Source organism: Ranitomeya variabilis, chromosome 1 (genome assembly GCF_051348905.1).
Source record: "Ranitomeya variabilis isolate aRanVar5 chromosome 1, aRanVar5.hap1, whole genome shotgun sequence".
In the NCBI taxonomy this organism is placed as follows: Eukaryota; Metazoa; Chordata; class Amphibia; order Anura; family Dendrobatidae; genus Ranitomeya; species Ranitomeya variabilis.
In genome coordinates, this window is record NC_135232.1 from 828,237,309 (window position 1) to 828,262,367 (window position 25,059).

The window sequence follows — 25,059 nt, forward strand, 5'->3', positions numbered from 1 at the left end:
AGCTTCAACAGATCCCGGTGATTCTGAGAAAGTTTTTTCGTGACATATTGTACTTCATGATAGTGGTAAAATTTATTTGATATACTTGCGTATATTTGTGAGAAAAAAAAATGGAAATTTGGCGAAAATTTAGAAAATTTTGCATTTTTCCAACTTTGAATTTTCATGCCCTTAAATCACAGAGGTATGTCACACAAAATACTTAATAAGCACAATATTGGAGCCAATTTTTTTTTTGTTGCAAAGTTATAAGGGTTAAAAGTTGACCAGCGATTTCTCATTTTTGCAACAAAATTTACAAAACCATTTTTTTAGGGAACACATAACATTTAAAGTCCCTATATATGGAAGATACCCCAAAGTGACACCATTCTAAAAACTGTACCACTCAAGGTTCTCAAAACAACATTCAAGAAGTTTATTAACCTTTCAGGTGCTTCACAGGAATTTTTGGAATGTGTGGGAAAAAATTAACATTTTTCTTTTTTTCAGAAAAAATTTACTTCAGATCCAATTTTTTTTTATCTTGACAAGGGTAACAGGAAAAAATGGACCCTATAATTTATTGTGTAATTTCTCTTGAGCATGCCAATACCCATATGAGGCAGAAAACCACGGTTTGGACGCACAGCAGAGCTCGGAAGGGAAGGAGCGCCTTTTGACTTTTTGAATGCAAAATTTGCTGGAACACTTGGCTGATGCCATGTCACGTTTGGAGAGCCTCTGATGTGCCTAAAGAGTGAAAATCCCCCACAAGTGACACTATTTTGGAAACTAGACCCCTCAGGGAACTTATCTAGATATGTGGTGAGCACATTGAACCCTCAGGTGCTTCACAGAAGTTTATAACGTTGAGCTGTAAAACTAAAAAAAAATCTAGTTTTCCACACAAATGTGTTTTTAACACAAAATATTGCATTTTCTTAAGGGTAACAGGAGAAATTTCACCATACAATTTGTAGTACAATTTCTCCTGAGTACGCCGATCCCAATATGAGAGAGAAAACTACTTTTTGGGTGCACAGCAGGGCTCAGAAGGGAAGGAGCGTCATTTCACTTTTTGAATGTAAAATTTCCTGGAATCATGAGCAGACGTCATGTCTCATTTTGAGAGCTCCTGATGTGCCTAAACAGTGGAAACCCCGTACAAGTGACCCCGTTTTGGAAACTTGACCTCTTATGGAATATATTTAAATGTGTGGTAATCACCTTGAACCCCCAGGTGTTTCTCAGAAGTTTATAACGTTGAGCCGTGAAAATAAAAAAAAAATCACATTTTCCTCACAAAAATGTTATTTTGGCCCAAAATTTTGTATTTTCACAAGAGTAACAGGAGAAATTGCACCATACAGTTTGTTATGTAATTTCTCCTGAGTACTCCGATACCCCATATGGGGAAATACTACTTTTGAGGCACAGTGCAAAGCTCAGAAGGGAAGAGGCACCATATTAGAGTTCAGATTTTGCTGGAATGGTTTGAGGGTGCCATGTCACATTGGCAGAGCCTCTGAGGTGCCAGTACAATAGGAACACCCTATATGTGGACTAGTTTTACAAACTACACTCACCAATGAATTCATCTAGTGGTGCAGTGATCATATTGACACCACACGTGCCTCACAGAATTTTAGACCACTGAACAGTGAGGAAAGAACAAATTACATTTTTAACACAAACATGTTTTAGCCCCAAGTTTTTAATTTTTCTAAGGGCTAATAGGAGTTTTTTTTACACCAAACTGAGGTCCATTTTTTCCTGTGTGAGCCAATACCCTACATGTAATCGGCAAACATTTTTCAGGCAAAGAGCAAAGTTCAAAAGGCAAGGAGTGCCAGATTTTACTGTTATGTTTGCAGGTGCCATGACCCACTGGGAGAGCCCATGAGGTGCCAGAATAGAAGAACTCCCCAAAAGTGACCCCGTTTTACAAACTACACCTCTCAATGAATTCATCTAGGGGTGTAGTGATCACATTGACACCATGTGTGTCAGAATTTTATACCTTTGGCAGTGAAGAAAAAATAACTACATTTTACCAACAAAATTTTGTTTTAGCCCCAGATTTTACATTTTCACATAAGAAGTGGGTAAAAATGGCACCAAAATTTGTCCCACAATTTCTACTGAATGTGGCAATACCCCATATGTAGCTGTACAGTACTGCTTAGCCATACGGAGAGACTCAAGAGGAACGAAGCGTTATTTGCCTCCTGGAGCGCAGATTTTCCTAGAACAGTTTGCGGACTTCATATACAGAGCCTCTAATTGCAACAAGAGCAGAATCCCCCCCTCAAGTAACCCCATGTTGGAAACTATACCCTTTGGGGAATTTATCTACAGGTGTAGTGACAATTTTAACTCCATGGGTATTTTCCAGAAACGAGCAGCAATGAATATTGCAGAGTGAAAATTACAAACTGCAGTGCGCTCTAGTATCCAGTACGTTGCAGCTATCAGTACGTTATGCCCAGCCCGTGCTTCTGGGGGCAAGCACCCGTAAGTTAGGCTGCCTCTCATCAATCCAGAAATGCCAAAAGTGGACGCAATATGTGGTTTAGATACACTGTGGGGCTCAGAAGGGAAGGGGCATTTGGATTTGAGAGCGGATTTTGATTTTCCAGAGCCTTTTTACTACCAGTAACGTGGAAGCCCCCTATATTTCCATTAACAGACGACAGACCTGAGTGAGGGCTTGCTTTTTTTGTAGATCGAGTGGAAGCTTTTATTGGGAACATTTTACATAATGTTAGGGATCACAGTTAGCTGGCGCTCTTTGCTGACCACTTACTTTGGGGTTTCCATCTAAATCTCTGAGTGACATGATTCAGATGAAAACCCTGAGGGACCCATTCACTATAATGAGGCAGCAGAGTTACTCTGGACTCCGTCTGGCCTCTGTTCAGCAGCCTCCTTCTTTTCAGAAGTGCACAAAACTGTGGCCGATGGCAATCCTAAAAAGACGGACACTGTCAGATCACAGGTCCTACGGCGTCCACAGTGCCTCCATCTGCCTCATTATAGGGAATCTTCCACCAGAGGTTCGGTCTGAATCACGCATTTCAGAGATTTACATGGAAACGCCAGTGCAAGAGCTCAGCACAGAGCGCAGGATAAGTTTGCGCCGAGCCTTGCTGCAATCTTTGGGAGGCAGAATTAAAAAATCATCAGAAGGTGAAGAATTGGTTCTATTTATTTTTTATGTCATTCCTAGTGGAGTCTATTTATTTTTTTGGGTGGGTGCAATTACAGTGATACCAGATTTATATTGGGTTTTTATGTTTGGCTGCTGTCACACACTACAATAGTTTTTGCATCGCCACATTTTGAGAGCTATAATTTTTCCATATTTTGACCCACAGAGTCATGTGAAGGCCTGTTTTTTGAGGGACAAGTTGACGTTTCTATTGGTACCATTTTCGGGCACATGACATATTTTGATCGCTTTCTAATCCGATTTTTGGGAGGCAGAATAAATAATAACCAGCAACCTCAGGAATTTTTTTGGGGGGGTTTATGCCATTCCTTGTGTGGTAAAATTGATAAGGCAGCTTTATTCTTCAAGGTTATTACATTTACAGCGACACCTCATTTATTTTTTTTTATGTTTTGGCGTTTACAAAATCAAAACTATTCTATAGACAAAATAATTATTTTTGCATCACTTTATTGTGAGATCTATAACTTTTTTATTTTTCCACTAAAGGAACTGTATAGCAACTTGTTTTTTTGCGGGATAAGATGTTTTCAGCAGTACCAGGTTTATTTATATCCGTCTTTTTGATCACGTTTTATTCCACTTTTTGTTCGGCAGTATGATGATAAAGCATTGTTTTTTGCCTTGTTTGCTATTTAATTTTTTTAAGGTGCTCACTGAAGAGGTTAACTAGTGGGACAGATTTACAGGCCGGGTCGCTGCGGATGCAGCGATACAAAATATGTGTACTTTTATTGTTAATGGGGTTTTTTTTCACACAAATATTTATTTAGATACAATATCTTTTTATTTTTATTTTCTTATATTTTTACAATTATTTAAAAAAAAGTTTACTTTTTTTTACTTTGCATCCCCATGCTGTGTAAATTGTCAGCTCTGTACTGACAGAGAAAGTTGCTGATCATGCACTGTGCATGACCAGGCTCTGGTGACCCGGATGTTGTCATGGCAACATCGGGTCACCATGGCAACGATCGGGACCCCGCGTCACATCGCGGGGTCTCCGATCTAAACGCAGAGGGGCTGTCAGTCCTCTGCCATCTCCTGTAGTGCTGTGATCTCATTCGATTGCAGCATTTTGGGTGTTAAAGTGCCAGGAGCGGTGCATGACCGCTCCTGGCACTTAGTGCTGTGTGTCAGCTGTCAGAATCAGGCGGCGATCACCTGCACACAACCCGTGTGCGCCGGCAATCGAAATTATGTAATAATCTGTACCTGGTCAAATTAGCCCAGAGCACATGGATGGATTATTATGTCTGATGTCAGAAAGGGGTTAAAGGCAGAGATCTTGAATCCAGTGACGCATCAGTTGCCAATCAGTTGTGTCTGTGGGGGGGTCTTACAGAGCTTAGCATTCAGAGAACTGATAGATCTGCAGCAGAGAAAGCAGTGATCTCTTGCATTTACATGCGCTTTCCCACAACATACAAACATACATTGGTTATCTATCCACTGGATAGTTCGCTGGAATCAATAACAATCACTGAAAGTGGAGTCCTAAGATCCCTGCTCCTTCTCACAGCATGACTCCATTAAAGGGGTTGTCCGGTCACAGGCTACAAGTCTGCAGATACTCTAAGTGACTGTAGACTTGCTGATATGCATACTCTCGGCCATATTCTGACTATATGGGCGCAACCTCAGTCAATTCAACTATATTGAACGAAGCCGGAAACAATTTAGTGGGCACATGCACCAGAGAATCCTCACATTGCGCAGTGAACGCAATGTGCAGATTCGCAAGTCTGCGAATGTAGCTTAAGACCGGACAACCCCTTTAAGGAGACCTTTGGAATGGAGCATTTAATGTCCACAGGGCTGACGGAAACCGACAACACTTGTGCTATATTGTTTCCTTCTGCCCCAAAGACATTGAAAGGAGTTACACTACTATCTTTCCTGCTTTGCCTATATCAACAATTCAGAATGATTTCTACACTTCCTGAAAAGCATGGAAGACAAATGGGAGAGAAATGTAATAAACTATTAGCAAAATGTCAATTCGGGTTTTACACTTAGAAAATTCACAGGCCAGTAGAAGTGGTGTGCATGGGAACTGCACCATATCTGTAACACAATGTGAAGCAGCATTTATCTTGTGCACATACCCCGAGAGAGACCAGTGAGTGAAGGGGAGATGCATCCAGGGTCTTATTTGTGCATATAGTTTTATTACCCACCTTATTAAACAACTTCCGCATTAAAATAAACTAATTATTACTGGAACAGTAGATGTTATGATGACATGACATAACTGAGACTGTTCTATTGGTTTGAAAAACTAAAGCATGTCTAGATTTATACATAGTTTTGTGAGAACAGCTTGAGTATAGCCTGTGTTTTATACATTTAATCCTCAGCTCTGTCTGGGATTTCCAGTCCAGTGGGCGGTCCTATCAGTGACTGGCTGACGGCATTCTTTGAATAAGTATGCACACAGAGAAAGCTGTCAGTCACTGATAGGACCGCCCACAGGACTGGAAATCCCAGAAAGTACAGAGGATTAAGGGATTAAGCCACCCGAGTTAACAGAATTTTTTTTTTATAAAACATTCCTATGAATTTACTCCGCTCCTCTTGCTCTGTAACACGATTTTTATGGAGACAGGTTCCCTTTAAATGATCTGTAATTGTCTGATGATATATTACTTTGAACAGAACGAGTCATTTAACGATGGGTGCCAATGATTGCACAGGCTGCACATACATTAGCATTTGGACACACATAAGATACAGTATATAACCATGTAGATTCATAGACAGATAGCTGCAGCTCACATTTATGAATCAAAGAACGATAACTCCATGTTTTATTTGGCACACTTCACCGAGTGATGCAATTCCGCTAGACATATGTGATTAATAGCTTGCCATAGCTGACATTTATGTGATTGTATACAAGCCAGGCGACCCAAAGGCCTGTCATGCTGTCACTGCAGGGGCTCTGTGTAAACATATGTAGTGCGTCTACACAACAGCCGACGATGGATGTTTTCTTACTGTGCATTTCACCGCAAAATGTACGTGATCATTGCCGACATGAGGACAATGCTTTACCTTAATGAAATCACCAAAAATAATTGGCTTTGTGACAAAGTATTCTGGATCAATCTGAACTCCAAAATGTTTACCTGCAAAAAATAAAATGATAGTAAGTTAACAATCCTTTGGTTCATGCTAGGCTGTTTTCTCGCACTTCATAAATGACTTTTTTTCACAGTTTTAAGGTTTTCCATTCAACTTCGTTCATTTAATGTACCTATTTTACATACAAAGGCCCCAATAAATCAAGAGAGCTGTTTTGTACCCCAGGATTGATGAAGATTGCGCTGGAGTAAGATGCGCCAGATTCAGAGCTAAGTATCCAATCCCAATTCTGCTAGTTACCAACCGTCCAGAAATTCCAGGACAGTCTGAAAAATAGGCCACTTTTTTGCCTTGTCAGTAAAAAAAAAAAAGGTAAGGCATCATATCAAAATTATGGGCTGTTGTATCACCTATGATCATAATTGGTTATGGTTCTCCAATATATCCGGACAAATATTGTCTGTCTGTGATTTTTTGATAATCTGTGCAGAAAAAAATAAAAAAGTCAAGTTGGCAACCCTGCCTAAGCTTCACCCAGTTTTCAAAAAGTCAAATAATTTTTTCTCAACTACAAGTTGCGCAGAAATCATGGGTTATTTCAGACAATTTTATGCCCGAACATCTGGCAAAAAATGAATGAATTGAAGCCTATGTCCACGATTAAATAAGAATTGTACACACCAGTTTTAGTAAAGAGGCTTTTTAGTGTCAGATTCTCTGAATTCATTAAGAGATGGAGATGTACCCCACTTAACGAATTTGGCATATCTTCTCTGTGCCTCGCCAAACCCTAAGAATTTTATGGATGGGTGTAATTATGCCCTGTCCCTCCTCGGCTCCTCCCCAGTTCCGCCCATTTTAGTGGAGCTACTTGAAACTGGAGTGAAAAACTTCAAACAACTTTGCACTTATTTATTTTAACTATTCAAAGTGTTTTACAATAATTTTCTGGTATAAGCACTTTCAGGTATTAGATATTGTGTATCTAACCAGATTTTTGTGACTGTCCTATTCCCCTGAACATAACTTGCAGAAATCCATGCACATGCTGCAGAAAAATGCCATTGATTTTCAGCAATGTGAATATATACTTTTCAGTAAAAGATAAAGGCTAGGCTAAGAAAAAAAGATTTTCCTCTAACACCCCTAAGTCTGCTATACCTTCAAATATATACAGCGGGTGAAGTAGTGAACACTTCACCAATTTTTCAAGTAAATATATTTCTAAAGGTGCTATTGGCCTGAAGTTATCACAAGATGTTGATAAAGTTACAGTATGTGTGATACAGGAAAAATATATATCTTGGTACCATGTTAGCCAGTGGTATCAACCACTGAGGACTCTCAGTTCTAAGTATGTGTGATAATGAGAAATGACACAGGGAAAAGGTATTGAACACATGAAGAAAGAGGTGCAAAAAGCCAAGAAAATCCATGACACCAGCTGAAATCTATCAGCAATTAGAAAGCAATCCTGCCACTTACTAAAAATAATTTCAGCTGGTCCAACTGATGGCCTATAAAAAGGTGTCTCATTACTAAGGTGTCACACAAGAAACATCTCATGATGGGTAAAACCAATGAGCTGTCTCTAGATCTTTGCAAACTTATCGTTGCAAAACATACTCGTGGCATCGGTTACAGAAGAATTTCTAAATGACTGAAGGTTCCAGTGAGCACTGTTGGGGTCATAATCTGGAAGTGGAAAGAACATAATTTCACCACAAATCGGCCACAACAAGGTGCAAAATTTCAGACAGAGAAGTAAAAATAATTATCAGAGGAGTTGCCCAAGAGCAAAGGACTACAAAAAGACCTGGAATCAGCAAGTATAATTGTTTTCAAAGAAAACACACGTGGCACACAAAACTCCATTGCTGAACAGCATGTCCAAGCACATTTAAAGTTTGATCAACAACATTTAGACAAGCTTGTGAAATCCTTGGAGAAAATAGTCTTGTCAGATGACACCAAAAAAGAACTCTTTGGATGCTATAATACACACCATGTTTGGATTTCAAAAGACAGTGAATAACACCCCAACAACACCATACCAACAGTAAAGTTTGGAACTTCATGGTGTGGGGCTATTTTTCAGCATACAGCACTGGCAAACTTCATGTAATTAAAGGAAGAATGAATGGACAAATGTGCCGAGACATTCTTGATAAAAAAACCTGCTGCCATCTACCAGGATGATTAAAATGAAACAAGAGTGGACATTTCAGCAGGAAAATGATCCCAAACACTCAGCCAAGGAAACTCTCAATTGGTTTCAGAGAAAGAAAATAAAGCTGCTAGAATGGTCCAACCAATCACCTGACCTGAATCCAATAGAAAATGTATGGAAGGAACTAAAGGAGATCATAGATATGGAACTAGAGGGCTAGCACTCAACTGAGGGAGTTGGACGGTGCTAGTAAGAAGGGACTGATAATCCCAATAGTCAGTAGTTCAAAGAGATACTGCTCTCGTCAAAATGAAGTTGTATGCCCAATAGTGTAATTTTATTTGCAAATAAAATTACACTATGTATTGAGCATAAAACTTCATTTTGTGGAGTGCAGTATATCTTTGAACTACTAAAGGAGATCATAGACGGAGCCCATGAACAAGGATTTGAAGAGTGTTTGTGTGCAAGATTTGGTCAAAACCACAACTGAGCAATACATGCGACTAGTTTCTCTCTCTATACAGGATGCATCTTGAAGATGTCATCACCAACAAAAGCTTTTGTATGAAGTATTAATTACATTTCAGTAAGCGTGTTCAATACTTTTTCCCTGTGTCATATCTCTTTATTACACATAACATCATTTATGGACATCAACGGTTTGATGGGATGTTATTAACATTCTGTAAGAATTTCATGTCAATCACACCTTTAGAAATACATTTACTAAAGTATTGAACATGTCACAAATATTCTATTTCACCTGCTGTATGTAAATATATATATCAAAAATGTTTTCCATGAATGAATTGATCAAGCGAAGGATAAGAAACTTTGTAATATACAGTTAAATGTTTCAAATCACCAAACAAATTTAAATATTAGACAAATATAACACAAGTAAAAACAAAAGCAGTTTTTAAATAAAGGACTTTATTGTTAAGGGTAATAGAAATGCAGACCTTCAGCACACTGTGTGAAAAAATGATTGCCCCCTAAACCTATTAAATGGTTGGGCCACCCTTAGGCTGCCGTCACACTAGCAGTATTTGGTCAGTATTTTAAATCAGTATTTGTAAGCCAAAACCAGGAGTGGAACAATTAGAGGAAAAGTATAATAGAAACATATGCACCACTTCTGTATTTATCACCTACTCCTGGTTTTGGCTTACAAATACTGATGTAAAATACTGACCAAATACTGCTAGTGTGACGGCAGCCTTAGAAGCAACAATTGCAATCAAGCATTTGTGATAACTGGCAATGAGTCTTTTACAACGCTCTGGAGGAATTTTGGCCCACTCATCTTTGCAGAATTGTAATTCATCCACATTAGAGGTTTTCCAAGCATGAACAGCCTTTTTAAGGTCATGCCACAGAATCTCAACTGGATTAAGGTCAGGACTTTGATTAGGCCACTCCAAAGTTTTAATTTTGTTTTCCTTAATCAATTTAGAGGTGGACTTGTTGGTGTGTTTTGGATCATTGTTCTGCTGTATAACCCAAGCGCGCTTCAGTTTGAGGTCACGAACAGATGGTCAGACATTCTCCTTTAGGATTTTTTGGTAGACAGCAGAATTCATGATTCCATTTACCACAGCATGTCTTCTAGGTCCTGAAGTAGCACTACAGCCCCAGACCATCACACTACCACCACATTTTACTGTTGGTATGATGTTCCTTTTCTGAAATGCTGTGTTACTTCTACACCAGATGTAATGAGACACACACTTTCCAGAAAGCTCAAATTTTGTCTTATCCGTCCACAGAGTATTCTCCCTAAAGTCTTTGGGATCATCAACATGTTTTTTTTTAGCAAAACTGAGATGAGCTTTTATGTTCTTATTGCTCAGCAGTGGTTTTCATCTTAGAACTCTGCCATGCAGTCCATTTTTGCCCAGTCACTTCCTTATGGTGGAACAATGAACACTGACCTTAACTGAGGCAAGTGAGGCCTGTAGTTCTTTGAATGTTGTCGTTGAGTCTTTTGTGACCTCTTGGATGAGTCATTGCTCCACTCTTGGGGTAATTTTGGCAGGCCGGCCACTACTGGGAAGGTTCACCACTGTTCCATGTTTTTGCCATTTGTGGATAATGGCTCTCGGTGTGGTTCATTTTAGCTCCAAAGCTGTAGAAATGGCTTTATAACCTTCTTAAATACTTTGTTTCTCATTTGTTCCAGAATTCCTTTTAATTGCGGCATGATGTATAGCTTTTCAGGAACTTTTGGTCTACTTCACTTTGTCAGGCAGGTCCTATTTAAGAGATATCTTGATTGAGAACAGGTTTGACAGTAATTAGGCCTTAGTATGGCTAGGGAATTTGAACTCAGCTTCCCAAAGATGCGATAAACCATAGTTAATTTTTCTTTTAACCCTTTCACCACCTTGTGTTTTTCTGTTTTTGAGTTTCTGTTTTTTGCTCCCCTTCTTCCCACAGTCATAAAGTTTTTATTTTTCCATCAATATGGCCATGTGAGGGCTTGTTTTTTGGGAGGATGAGTTGCACTTTTGAATGACACCATTTTTGCCATATAGTGTACAGAAAAATGGAAAAAAAAATTCTGTGAAATTGCAAAAAAGTGCAATTCTACAATTGTTTTTTCTTTGTTTTTTTACCATGCTCACTAAACACTAAGGTTATGTGCCCACGTTGCGGATTCGTGTGCGGATTTTTCCGCACCTTTTTTGAAAAATCCGCTGGTAAAACGCACTGTGTTATACCTGCGGATTGCCCGTGGATTTACCTTGGATTTCCTGCTTTTTTGTGCGGATTTCACCTGCGGTTTTACACCTGCAGATTCCTATTGAGGAGCAGGTGTAAAACGCTACGGAATCTGCACAAAGAATTGACATGCTGCGGAAAATAATCTGCAGCATTTCCGCACGGTATTTTCCACACCATGGGCACTGCGGATTTGGTTTTCCATAGGTTTACATGATACTGTAAACCACATGGAAAACTGCTGTGAATCCGCAGCAGCCAGTCCGCTGCGGATCCGCAGCCAAATCCGCAACGTGTACACGTACCCTAAAACTGATCTGCCATTATGATTCTCCAGGTCATTATCATTTCATAGATACCAAACATGTATAGGTTTTTTTAAAAAATTTAACCCCTTAAGCCCTGAGGGTGGTTTGCACGTTAATGACCGGGCCAATTTTTACAATTCTGACCACTGTCCCTTTATGAGGTTATAACAATGGAACGCTTTAACGGATCTTGGCGATTCTGACATTGTTTTCTTGAGACATATTGTACTTCATGATAGTGGCAAAATTTATTCGATATAACTTGCGTTTATTTGTGAAAAAATGGAAAATTGGCAAAAATTTTGAAAATTTCAAAATTTTCCAACTTTAAATTTTTATGCCCTTAAATCACAAAGATATGTCAAAAAAAACTTAATAAGTAACATTTCCCACATGTCTACTTTACATCAGCACAATTTTGGAACCAGAAGTTTTTTTTGTTAGGGAGTTATAAGGGTTAAAAGTTGACCAGCAATTTCTCATTTTTACAACCCTATTTTTTTTAGGGACCGCATCTCATTTGAAGTCATTTTGAGGGGTCTATATGATAGAAAATATAAAAGTGTGACACCATTCTAAAAACTGCACCCCTCAAGGTGCTCAAAACCACATTCAATAAGTTTATTAACCCTTCAGGTGTTTCACAGGAATTTTTGGAATGTTTAAATAAAAATGAACATATATTTTTTTTTCACACAAAATTTATTTAATCTCCAATTTGTTTTATTTTACCAAGGGTAACAGGAGAAAATGGACCCCAAAAGTTGTTGTACAATTTGTCCTAAGTACGCTGATACCCCATATGGGGGGTAAACCACTGTTTGGGCGCATGGCAGAGATCGGAAGGGAAGGAGCGCCATTTGACTTTTCAATGCAAAATTGACTGGAATTGAGATGGGACGCCATGTTGCGTTTGGAAAGCCTCTAATGTGCCTAAACATTGAAACCCTCCACAAGTGACACCATTTTGGAAAGTAGACCCCTTATGGAACTTATCTAGATGTGTGGTGAGCACTTTGACCCAACAAGTGCTTCACAGAAGTTTATAATGCAGAGCCGTAAAAATAAAAAAAATCATATTTTTTCCCAAAAATGATCTTTTCGCCCCAATTTTTTATTTTCCCAAGGGTAAGAGAAGAAATTGGACCACAAAAGTTGTTGTAAAATTTGTCCTAAGTACGCTGATACCCCATATGGGGTATATCACACAAAATTTATTTAATCTCCAATTTGTTTTATTTTACCAAGGGTAACAGGAGAAAATGGACCCCAAAAGTTGTTGTACAATTTGTCCTAAGTACGCTGATACCCCATATGGGGGGTAAACCACTGTTTGGGCGCATGGCAGAGATCGGAAGGGAAGGAGCGCCGTTTTGACTTTTCAATGCAAAATTGACTGGAATTGAGATGGGACACCATGTCGCATTTGGAGAGCCCCTGATGTGCCTAAACATTAAAACTCCCCACAAGTGACACCATTTTGGAAAGTAGACCCCCTAAGGAACTTATCTAGATGTGTTCTGAGAGCTTTGAACCCCCAAATGTTTCACTACAGTTTATAACGCAGAGCCGTGAAAATAAAAATTATTTTTTTTTTTTCACAAAAATGATTTTTTAGCCTCCAGTTTTGTATTATCACAAGGGTAACAGGATAAATTAGACCCCAAAAGGTGTTGTCCAATTTGTCCTGAGTACGCTCATACCCGATATGTGGGGGGGACCACCGTTTGGGCGCATGACAGAGCTCGGAAGGGAAGGAGCGCCATTTGGAATGCAGACTTAGATGGATTCGTCTGCAGGCGTCACGTTGCATTTGCAGAGCCCCTGATGTACCCAAACAGTAGAAACCCCCACAAGTGACCCCATATTGGAAACTAGACCTCCCAAGGAATTTATCTAGATGTGTTGTGAGAACTTTGAACCCCCAAGTATTTCACTACAGTTTATAACGCAGAGCCATGAAAAAAAAACAATTTCCACAAAAATTATTTTTTAGCCCCCAGTTTTGTATTTTCCCAAGGGTAACACTTGAAATTGGACCCCAAAAGTTGTTGTCCAATTTGTGCTGTGCTGAGTACGCGGATACCCCATATATGGGGGGGAACCACTGTTTGGGCGCATGGGAGAGCTTGGAAGGGAAGGAGCGCCATTTGGAATGCAGACTTAGATGGATTGGTCTGCAGGCGTCACGTGGCATTTGCAGTGCCCCTGATGTACCCAAACAGTAGAAACCCCCATAAGTGACCCCATATTGGAAACTAGACCTCCCAAGGAACTTATCTAGATGTGTTGTGAGAACTTTAAACCCCCAAGTGTTTCACTACAGTTTACAACGCAGAGCCGTGAAAATTAAAAATCTTTTTTCTTCCCACAAAAATTATTTTTAGCCCCCCAAATTTTTATTTTCCCAAGGGTAACAAGAGAACTTGGACCCCAAAAGTTGTTGTCCAATTTGTCCCGAGTATTCTGATACCCCATATGTTGGGGTAAACCCCTGTTTGGGCGCACGGGAGAGCTCGGAAGGGAAGGAGCACTGTTTTGCTTTTTCAACGCAGAATTGGCTGGAATTGAGATCGGACGCCATGTCGCATTTGGAGAGCCCCTGATGTGCCTAAACAGTGGAAACTCCCAAATTCTAACTGAAACCCTAATTCAAACATGCCCCTAACCCTAATCTCAATGGTAACCCTAACCACACCCCTAACCCTGACACACCCCTAACTCTAATCCCAACCCTAATCCCAACCGTAAATGTAATCCAAACCCTAACCCTATCCTTAGCCTCAACCATAACCCTAACTTTAGCCCCAACCCTAACCCTAACTTTAGCCCTAACCCTAACTTTAGCCCCAACCCTAACCCTAACTTTAGCCTCAACCCTAGCCCCAACCCTAACCCTAACCCTAGCCCCAACCCTAACCCTAACCCTAGCTCTAACCCTAACCCTAACCCTAGCCCTAACCCTAGCTCTAACCCTAGCCCTAACCCTAACCCTAGCCCTAGCCCTAACCCTAAACCTAGCCCTCTCGGTAAAATGGAACTAAATACATTTTTTAATTCTATAATTTTTCCCTAACTAAGGAGGTGATGAAGGGGGGTTTGATTTACTTTTATAGCGTTTTTTATAGCGGATTTTTATGATTGGCAGCTGTCACACACTATAAGACGCTTTTTTTATAGCAAAAAAGTTTTTGCGTCTCCACATTTTGAGACCTATAATTTTTCCATATTTTGGTCCACAGAGTCATGTGAGGTCGAGTTGACGTTTTTATTGGTAACATTTTGCACGTGACATTTTTTGATCGCTTTTTATTCCAATTTTTGTGAGGCAGAATGACCAAAAACCAGCTATTCATGAATTTCTTTTGGGGGGGTGTTTATACCGTTCCATGTTTGGTAAAATTGATAAAGCAGTTTTATTCTTCGGGTCAGTACAATTACAGCGATACCTCATTTATATAATTTTTTTATGTTTTGGTGCTTTTATGATAAAAACTATTTTATAGAAAAAATAATTATTTTGGCATCGCTTTATTCCGAGGACTATAGCTTTTTTATTTTTTCGCTGATGATGCTGTATGGTGGCTCATTTTTTGCGGGACAAGATGAAGTTTTCAGCGGTACCATGGTTATTTATATCCGTCTTTTTGATCGCGTGTTATTCCACTTTTTGTTCAGCAGTATGATAATAAAGCATTGTTTTTTGCCTCGTTTTTTTTTTTTTTTTTTACGGTGTTCACTGAAGGGGTTAACTAGTGGGACAGTTTTATAGGTCGGGTCATTACGGACGTGGCAATACTAAATATGTGTACTTTTATTGTTTTTTTTTTATTTAGAAAAAGAAATGTATTTATGGGAATAATATATTTTTTTTCTTTATTTAGGAATTTTTTATTTTTTTTGCACATGTGGAAATTTTTTTTTTAAACTTTTTTACTTTGTCCCAGAGGGGGACATCACAGATCGCTGATCTGACAGTTTGCACAGCACTCTGTCAGATCAGCGATCTGACTTCCAGCGCTGCAGGCTTACCAGCGCCTGCTCTGAGCAGGCGCTTGGTAAGCCACCTCTCTGCAGTACCCGGATGCAGCCCCGCGGCCATTTCTCCGAGGGTCTCAGGGAAGCACGCAGGGAGCCCCCTCCCTGCGTGATGCTTCCCTATACCGCCGGAACACTGCGATCATGTTTGATCGCAGTGTGCCGGGGGTTAATGTGCCGGGGGCAGTCCGTGACCGCTCCTGGCACATAGTGCCGGATGTCAGCTGCGATAGTGAGCGCGGCCGATCGCATATAACGTACTATCCCATCACTGGGAATTAAGTCCCAGGTCACCTTGACGGGATAGTATGTCATATGGGATTAAGGGGTTAAGCTGTGAAAGAAAAAGAAACAACAAAAACACGATAATAATCAATACACAGCTGCCATCATTCAAAGTAATTCTTATGAACCCCCATATCAAGTTTAGCTATTCTAGTAGGATTTTCCGAATATTTTCTTAGTTGCATTATACAATAAAAGTCATGGTCCGTAAACAGCTTACAACATAGCAAAGGTACCTCATTGTTGAAAGTTATTAGTCATGAGATGGGTAGAGCACTGTACAGACAGCTTAAATTTAGCACAACAGTAACATTAGATAAAACTGTACATCTCTCAAAAATTGATGAAAGGACAAGAAGAAAACTGGTCTGGGAGGCTGCCAAGTGGCTTCCATCAATTTTAAAGGCGCCACAGGAATTTCTGGCAAGTACTGGTTGTATTCTGCCTGTGATAAAAAATCTGCTTTATGTTTCTTATGTCTGGCCTGTGGGGTATGCTGGCAAGCCTTTTCTTGGAAGAAAAACATGTTGGAGGCAACATTATCCTGGAAAACAGCCTGAACTAGTGTTTTACTGAAGGTGGAGGGAATTATGAACAGTTCCAAATATATTCATTTTGCAACAAAACCTTCAGGTCTCTGCTAAAAACCTGAAGATGAAGAGGAATTTTACCTTCACCATCAATGACCCTAAGCATACCTCTAAATCAACAAAAGAATTGTTTCACCAGAAGAAGGTCAAAGTTTTGCAATGGCCCAGCCAGATCCCAGACCTGAATCCAATTGAAAATCTGTGGATTTACCTGAAGAGGGATATACACAGGAGATGCCCTTGTAATCTGACAGATTAGGAGCACAAATGAAAGGAAGAATAGGCAAAGATATCCAATTCTAGATGTGCCATGCTGATAGATTCAAAAAGACAGAATGCTGTCAGAATTTCAAAGGATACTTCAACAAAGTATTAGTTTAAAGGTGTGCATAGTTTTTAATTTTTCTTTTTAAACCCAAAAAGATTTCAGTTTATTTTTCAATTGAATTGTACAGATTATGGGTGACATTAAACGAGTAAAAAGTTCAGAAATTAGTCTTCGTGGTTTTGGGTTTTTTTACATGACAAAACCTGGCATTTTAACAGGGTGTGTCCATTTCTGACTTGCATTCTGCATTTTCACTAGTTTCCCTATTCTGAGGGAAAGGCTATATCTATACTTTTCAGTCCTCTATGAATTAGTGGGTGGAGATTAGCTGCTACGATGTCTCCCATACACAGAACACAGAAACAGAGGGATTCCTACATCCTTCCAAGTTTAACACATTTAGAAAAAGAAACATGGAGGAAATATTACAGCAAACCTGAGCTATGTTGCTGTGAATCCAGCTTTGGGAAAAGTTAAATCACTCTTACTAACTGCAGCACAATCTGCCTGTCTTTTCTTCCTCTGCTTGACTTCTCACTCTGCTCCTCATTCCTCCTTCACCCTCACCTCTCCACTGAGTAGAATAGGAGGTGTATCATAACACCTCATGGTGCTGGCAGTCGTTCTTTGACAAAGATGGATTTGAGCTGTTGTGATGTTTTTATCAGTGGATGGTAATTTCAGGAAGGGGGAGAGAATATTGGGCTCATAAGTGGATAAGGAAGCAGATGTCTCTGACAAGATGTATTACAAAGTTTCTTATATTTGCTTTTACTATTGAGTTATGTAAAGTATTTTCAAACAGTGATGATTTAATAAACTATGAAAGTGTGATGAAAAACTCACTGGCCATCTCAGAGAGCATTGTATGGAAATACTGTTTGTCTTCACTGTTGATTAGTCGATCATGGAAGACTCTTTGACATTCATGACAAAACAATCTGAAAATCTGAGACTGATCACGTACTGATCCAGGATCACACTGAAGAATACCTGTGAAATATGAGGTTACATGAATCACTACAACACAAGCACCAATTAAAAAAATAAGAAGACTATAAATAAATAGCAAAATAATAATTCTAATGTAAGTCTTTCAGATGCTGCAGGTTACAGATACTTAGCTTACTTTCAATAATGTAGTCAGTACATATGTAAATCTCATGCAGCTGTATGCTTATAACTTTTCCATTAAGCTGTTGGAAGAGCTAAGGTTCATGGTATGGTAGATTATGCTTGGAGCTGTGGACCAACATTGCATATTAACTATTTCCTATTTATCAAAGATGCAAACATATGGCTCATTTTCATACTTCTGGCTATATAAACCAAATGCTATGAATTTCATTATTGCTTGGAATGGTTAGGTATACTGTACATATTATAGAATTCTAAAATTCAACCAAGCAATTAGAAGACCATAATATTGTCCTGCTACAGCCACTCATGTTCCATACGTTACAGATGACAGATGATAAAACCGTCTGTTTATTACATGTGCTACTTCAAACGAGCTAGTAGAGTAGCTAAGAGAGTCACACTATGGGCATGCTAGTACAGTGGCTAAGAGAGTCACACTACGGGCATGCTCGTACAGTGGCTAAGAGAGTCACACTATAGGCATGCTAGTACAGTGGCTAAGAGAGTCACACTACGGGCATGCTAGTACAGTGGCTAAGAGAACCACACTATGGGCAAGCTATTATAATAGCTAAGACAGTCACACTATGGGCAAGCTAGTATAGTGCCCAAGAGAGTCACACTATGGGCAAGCTAGTACATTTACTAAGAGAGTCACACTACGGGCATGCTCGTACAGTGGCTAAGAGAGTCACACTATGGGCATGCTAGTACAGTGGCTAAGAGAACCACACTATGGGCAAGCTATTATAGTAGCTAAGACAGTCACACTATGGGCAAGCTAGTATAGTGCCCAAGAGAGTCACACTATGGGCAAGCTAGTATAGTGCCCAAGAGAGTCACACTATGGGCAAGCTAGTACATTTACTAAGAGAGTCACACTATGGGCATGCTAGTACAGTGGCTAAGAGAGTCACACTACGGGCATGCTCGTACAGTGGCTAAAAGAGTCACACTATGGGCATGCTAGTACAGTGGCTAAGAGAGTCACACTACGGGCATGCTAGTACAGTGGCTAAGAGAACCACACTATGGGCAAGCTATTATAGTAGCTAAGACAGTCACACTATGGGCAAGCTAGTATAGTGCCCAAGAGAGTCACACTATGGGCAAGCTAGTACAGTGGCCAAGAGAACCACACTATGGGCAAGCTAGTATAGCACCCAAGAGAGTCACACTATTGGCAAGCTAGTACATTTACTAAGAGAGCCACACTATGGGCAAGCTGGTACATTGATTAAGAGAGTCACACTATGGGCAAGCTGCTACATTGACTAAGAGAACCACATTATGGGCAAGCTAGTATAGTGGTTAAGAGAGTCACACTATGGGCCAGCTGGTACATTGACTTAGGCTACTTTCACACATCAGGCTTTTTGTTTCAGGCACAATCTGTCAATTTTTGAAAAAAACTGATCCATTTTTTTTACGCCGGATCCGTTTTTTCCCCATAGAGTTGTATTAGTGCCGGATTGTGCCTGATGGCTAGACGTTTCATCCGTTTTTTTTTCCGGATACGTCCAAAAAGTTGTTTCCGGCGGACAGAGAAAACATCCACTGCAAAGTTTTTTTGTCCGGCAGAAAAAACCGCACAGTGACGGAATCGGCCAAAAACACATGAAACTGACGTGTGAAACAATGAATCCGGCGCCCGGATCCGGTTTTCATAGCATTTTCCATACAAAATCATGCAGATTTTCCGTTCTGGTCTCTCTCTCTCTCTCTCTCGTAACAACTGATCGTGGGAGAACTAGGTGTCAGACTCCCTTCTGTCCTACAGTGTTTAAATACGGGTGTGTGAATATGGTGTTTCACACTAATTAAGCATGTTAACATTTAAATCTACATCTATGCATGTGATCTGTAGCTCTGTATCAGAAAAACAGTGCATTGAATCTTATAAAAGTTATACAAGTATAAAGAAATTAACCAGAACATATTTTACATAAAACTGACATTGTTAAAAGAAATGTGGAGATTTACTTTAAGGTGTTCACATAATAAAAATAGCAAAGAAAACATAATGCGGAACTTTTATTCTAACTATTATATAGAGAACATTATCCGAAAATTCTATTTACGGTAATTAAAAACTAAAACATACATTTCAGCTTTCTTAGCATTTTCAGTAAAAAAAAAACAACTTTCAATGTTAGCATCATTGTACAGTACCTTGAACACATTTTGACAAGTCACGTAAGTTAAACACATAATGGGATTTTGCAGGAGTTGGGAGAAGATCAATGCTCATTCTATGGTAAATTTCCACTGCTGCATCCACTATATTAGTTGCACTCTGCTTTACAGCTGGAGGAAAATCCATCAAAAAGCCATTTAAAATTGCCTGTTTAAAGCAAGAAAACACAGAGTGACGAATACTTCTAATCAAAACAGAAATTAGAAATGTTATTTTACAAGAAAGTATATAGAAGTTTCCGGTTACCATTGACATGAGACTCTTCTGCATATCTCTGTGGGTATACACTACCATACATTGCTCATTGACTCCCATTTCAGAAAAAAAAGTTTTCTGCATGGTACAGTATTGAAGAAATACAAAACCACAAAAATAGACTGCAGTTTGCTATACAGTAAAAGAAAAAAAAAAAGACAAATTTTATAGTGATGTACACCAGCCCAACAAGGGCCAAAAGGACACACACAAGGATCTTTCCCAGCAATAAAATATAGAGCTTGAAAGTAGTGTGAACAATGCTAACTTTAAAGAATAATGCTATCAAACAGTTAAGGAAATATTCAAATTTAAAACATAATGCCCATTTTTCTTAAGTTACAAAGAAGCAGAAAAAAGCAAAAAAAATAAAAAATAAAAAAATAACTATACACATAGTGTCTGATGTATCAATATGCCTAAAATGAAAACTGTATTTGTTACGCACAGCATCAAATCACAGTACAACTTTCATTTTGCCAGATCAGTTGTGCGGTAGCAATGAGAAAGCGTGCTCATCACTACTCGTTACTCGATTGATCATCGGTGTGCTAAGGATGCTCATTACTCAGTGAGTATTATTTAAAGGGACTCTGTCACCTGAATTTGGAGGGAACAATTTTCAGCCATAGGGGCGGGGTTTTCGGGTGTTTGATTCATTCTTTCCTTACCCCCTGGCTGCATGCTGGCTGCAATATTGGATTGAAGTTCATTCTCTGTCCTCCATAGTACACGCCTGCGTAAGGCAAGATTGCCTTGAGCAGGCATGTACTACGGAGGACAGAGAATGAACAACAATCCAATATTGCAGCCAGCATGCGGCCAGCGGGTAAGGAAAGGGTGACTCAAACACCCGAAACCCCGCCCCTATGACTGAAAATTGTTCCCTCCAAATTCAGGTGACAGAGTCCCTTTAATGTTCGAGCGGGAGCTCAAGCCTCCGCCCCGCATGTTTGGCACTTTTTAGACCATAAACATGTGGGAATTGCCTTGTCATTGTAATGCCATAGCCACTTTGGTTGTGCCGAGCATAGCTTCACTGTTCTATATAAGACCAGTGATGCTATGATCAGCACAATTTACTCCGGACAGAGGCAGTGTAGGGAGAGGTGCTGGTGAGAGAGAGACAGAATTGTAGCTGCGTATATGCAGAGATTCAACCACATTAACATTTATTTTAAGAACAACAGTCCTTCATAGGGCTAATGATAATCAAAGCATTGCTATATTGATACTGCAGTCTTATACATCCATCTGAAGTGGGCAAATTTTCCTGGCATTCTAATACCTCAATTTTTTTCAGCAGAGACATTTTATAGTACAACTGCTCCCCTCCCCCCCCAAAAAAAAAAATGTTTGCTAACTAAATCACATAAATAAGTATTTGATCGATTGTGATTCTGTAAGTTTGCCCACTGACAAAGACATGAACAGTCTATAATTTTAAGTGTAGCATAATTCTAACATTGAGAGATAGAATATCAATAAACTAAAATCCAGAAAATTACATTGTATAAATTATATAAATGTATTTGCATTTTGCAGTGAGAAATAAGTATTTGATCCCTCTGGCAAACAAGACTTAATACTTGGTGGCAAAACCCTTGTTGGCAAGCACAGAACACATACGTTTTTTGTAGTTGATGATGAGGTTTGCGCACATGTCAGGAGCAATTTTGGTCCACTCCATTTTGCAGATCATCTCTAAATCATTAAGATTTTAAAGTTGTTGCTTGGCAACTAGGAGCTTCAACTCCCTCCATAAGTTTTCTATGGGATTAAGGTCTGGAGACTGGCTAGGCCACTCCATTACCTTAATGTGATTCTTTTTGAGCCACTACTTTGTTGCTTTGGCTGTATGTTTTGGGTCATTGCCTTGCTGGAAGACCCAGCCATGACATTTTTAATGTCCTGGTGGATTGAAGGAGGTTGTCACTCAGAATTTTACGGTACATGGCTCCATCCATTCTCCCATTGTTGCAGTGAAGTACTCCTGTGCCTTTAGCAGAGAAACACCCCCAAAACATATTGTGTCTACCTCCATGCTTGACATTGGGGACTGTATTCTTTGGGTCATAGGCAGCATTTCTCTTCCTCCAAACACGGGAAGTTGAGTAAATGCCAAAGACCTCAATTTTGTCTTATCTGATCACAACACCTTCTCCCAATCACTCACAGAATCATCCAGGTGTTCATTGACAAACTTCAGACTGACCTGCACGGGTGCCTTCTTGAGCAGGGCGACCTTGTGGGCACTGCAAGATTTTACACTTTTATGGCGTAATATGTTACCAATTGTTTTCTTGGTGACTGTGGTCCTAGCTGCCTTGATATCATTAACAAGTTCCCCCTGTTAGAGCTGGCAGAACGCAACTAATAATATCAGAATAGAAATAAGGTGCGTTTGCAGCCCGGGGTCCTCCGTGCAGAGATGTTAACTGCTGCTTAGTAATGGCGGGTCACTATATGGTGGTATAGTGGGTAACACACACGGGTTAAACGTCACCCGGTATGTACAGAGCTGGACTCGGTTCCCTCACTGAGCTGCAATACCGCAGAGTGTGAATGCTGTACCCTGTTTAACTACAGAGCACAGCAGAATGAGCGCTAGTGTACAGTCACAGAACTCAGCGCCAAGGACGCAGGGTTAGAGTCCCTCTAGACCCACTAGCGCTTGGCATTGCTTCAGCAATGCGCAAACTATCTAATGATTTAGCCCACAGAGTGCGCACAGCATCGCACTGGTAAATGCCACTAACCACCCTAGCAAGGGATAGAAAGCTGCTGTATTTACGCTAGTAAAATCGTGCTAAGTGCTGGATTGCACTAACTGGCGCTGTACTTGCTCCATACACCCAACATCAAACAACAACACTAGGGAAGGGGAAGATTATTAGCTTTCACCAGATAACATACATGCATCCACACACCATGATTTCTGTTTATACTAGCTCGGCCATGTGAACCTTTTATAGTTGCGGCCTTCCATGACCTTGCCGGTGGTCCAATCAGAGCCGCTTGATGACCTGGGCATGTGACCTCCGACCTCCAATGAGAGGTCGTCCCACAGGCATGCTCGGTAGGCAAAGAGCAGGACTTAGTCCCAGGAACGTCTGCTCGCCGCTGACTAATGCTGGTTACAATAGCTGGAGCTGAGGTGACAGCAGTAATCAGACGCACAGCATCAGCTTGAGCAAGATGATGGGACCGACGTCTCGGCTTAGCAGGCTCCTCTGCGAATGGGAGACCACAGAGGACATGGTTCAAGATTACCCCTGTGCAGCGGCGGGAACTCGACACCTAACACCCCCCTTGTAGTTTTAAGGCCCCGTCTCACATAGCGAGATCGCTAGCGAGATCGCTGCTGAGTCACAAGTTTTGTGACGCAACAGCGACCTCAGTAGCGATCTCGCTATGTGTGACACGTACCAGCGATCAGGCCCCTGCTGTGAGATCGCTGGTCGTGTCGGAATGGCCTGGACCTTTTTTTGGTCGTTGAGGTCCCGCTGACATCGCTGAATCGGTGTGTGTGACACCGATCCAGCGATGTCTTAACTGGTAACCAGGGTAAACATCGGGTTACTAAGCGCAGGGCCGCGCTTAGTAACCCGATGTTTACCCTGGTTACCAGCGTAAATGTAAAAAAAAAACAAACAGTACATACTCACCATCTGATGTCCGTCAGGTCCCTTGCCGTCTGTTTCCTGCTCTGACTGAGATCCGGCCATACAGTGAGAGCACAGCACAGCAGTGACGTCACCGCTGCGCTCTGCTCTCACTGTACGGCGGCACTGTCAGAGCAGGAAGCAGACGGCAAGGGACCTGACGGACATCAGATGGTGAGTATGTAGTGTTTGTTTTTTTTTGGTAACCAGGGTAAACATCGGGTTACTAAGCGCGGCCCTGCGCTTAGTAACCCGATGTTTACCCTGGTTACCCGGGTCCTGCAGGGGGACTTCGGCATCATTGAAGACAGTTTCAACGATGCCGAAGTCGTTCCCCTGATCGTTGGTCGCTGGAGAGAGCGGTCTGTGTGACAGCTCCCCAGCGACCACACAACGACTTACCAACGATCACGGCCAGGTCGTATCGCTGGTCGTGATCGTTGGTAAATCGCTATGTGAGACGGGGCCTTTAGGCTGATCTCTCACCTTCCTCATGATCAAGGATACCCCATGAGGTGAGATTTTGCATAGTGCCCCAGATCGTTGTCTCCTTCTCACCCAGCGTCTTACGTATGGTTTTGTAGCCCATACCAGCTTTGTGCAGGTCTATGATCTTGTCCCTGACATCCTTATAAATCTCTTTGGTCTTACCCATGTTGCAGAGGTTAGAGTCTGACTGATTAATTGAGTCTGTGGACTGGAGTCTTTTATAAAGGTGACTATGTAAGACAGCTGTCTTTAATGCAGGTAATGAGTTGATTAGGAGGGTCTAACTGGTCTGTAGGAGTCAGAACACCTAATGGCTGGTAGGGGATCAAATACTTATTTCTCACTGCAAAATACAAATAAATTTATATAATTTATACAATGTGATTTTCTGGATTTTATTTTTGATACTCTATCTCTCAATGTTAAAATTAACCTACGCTTAAAATTATAGACTGTTTATGTGTTTGTCAGTGAGCAAACTTACAAAATCAGAAAGGGATCAAATACTTATTTCAACCACTGTATATATATATATATATATATATATATATATATATATATATATA

The 25,059-nt window shown here is 40.3% G+C and overlaps 1 protein-coding gene across 1 annotated transcript in view; it reads right to left on the bottom strand.

Annotated features, from left to right (window-relative positions):
• Positions 1–25,059, bottom strand: part of DNAH6 (dynein axonemal heavy chain 6) — a 717,942-nt gene that overhangs the window by 345,849 nt on the left and 347,034 nt on the right. The window contains exons 42-44 of the mRNA XM_077275462.1: positions 20,060–20,231; positions 17,594–17,740; positions 6,272–6,345 (exon numbers count right to left, since the gene is read on the bottom strand). Of these exons, the coding sequence (XP_077131577.1) occupies positions 6,272–6,345; positions 17,594–17,740; positions 20,060–20,231 (393 nt within the window). The remainder of the gene's footprint in view (positions 1–6,271; positions 6,346–17,593; positions 17,741–20,059; positions 20,232–25,059) is intronic.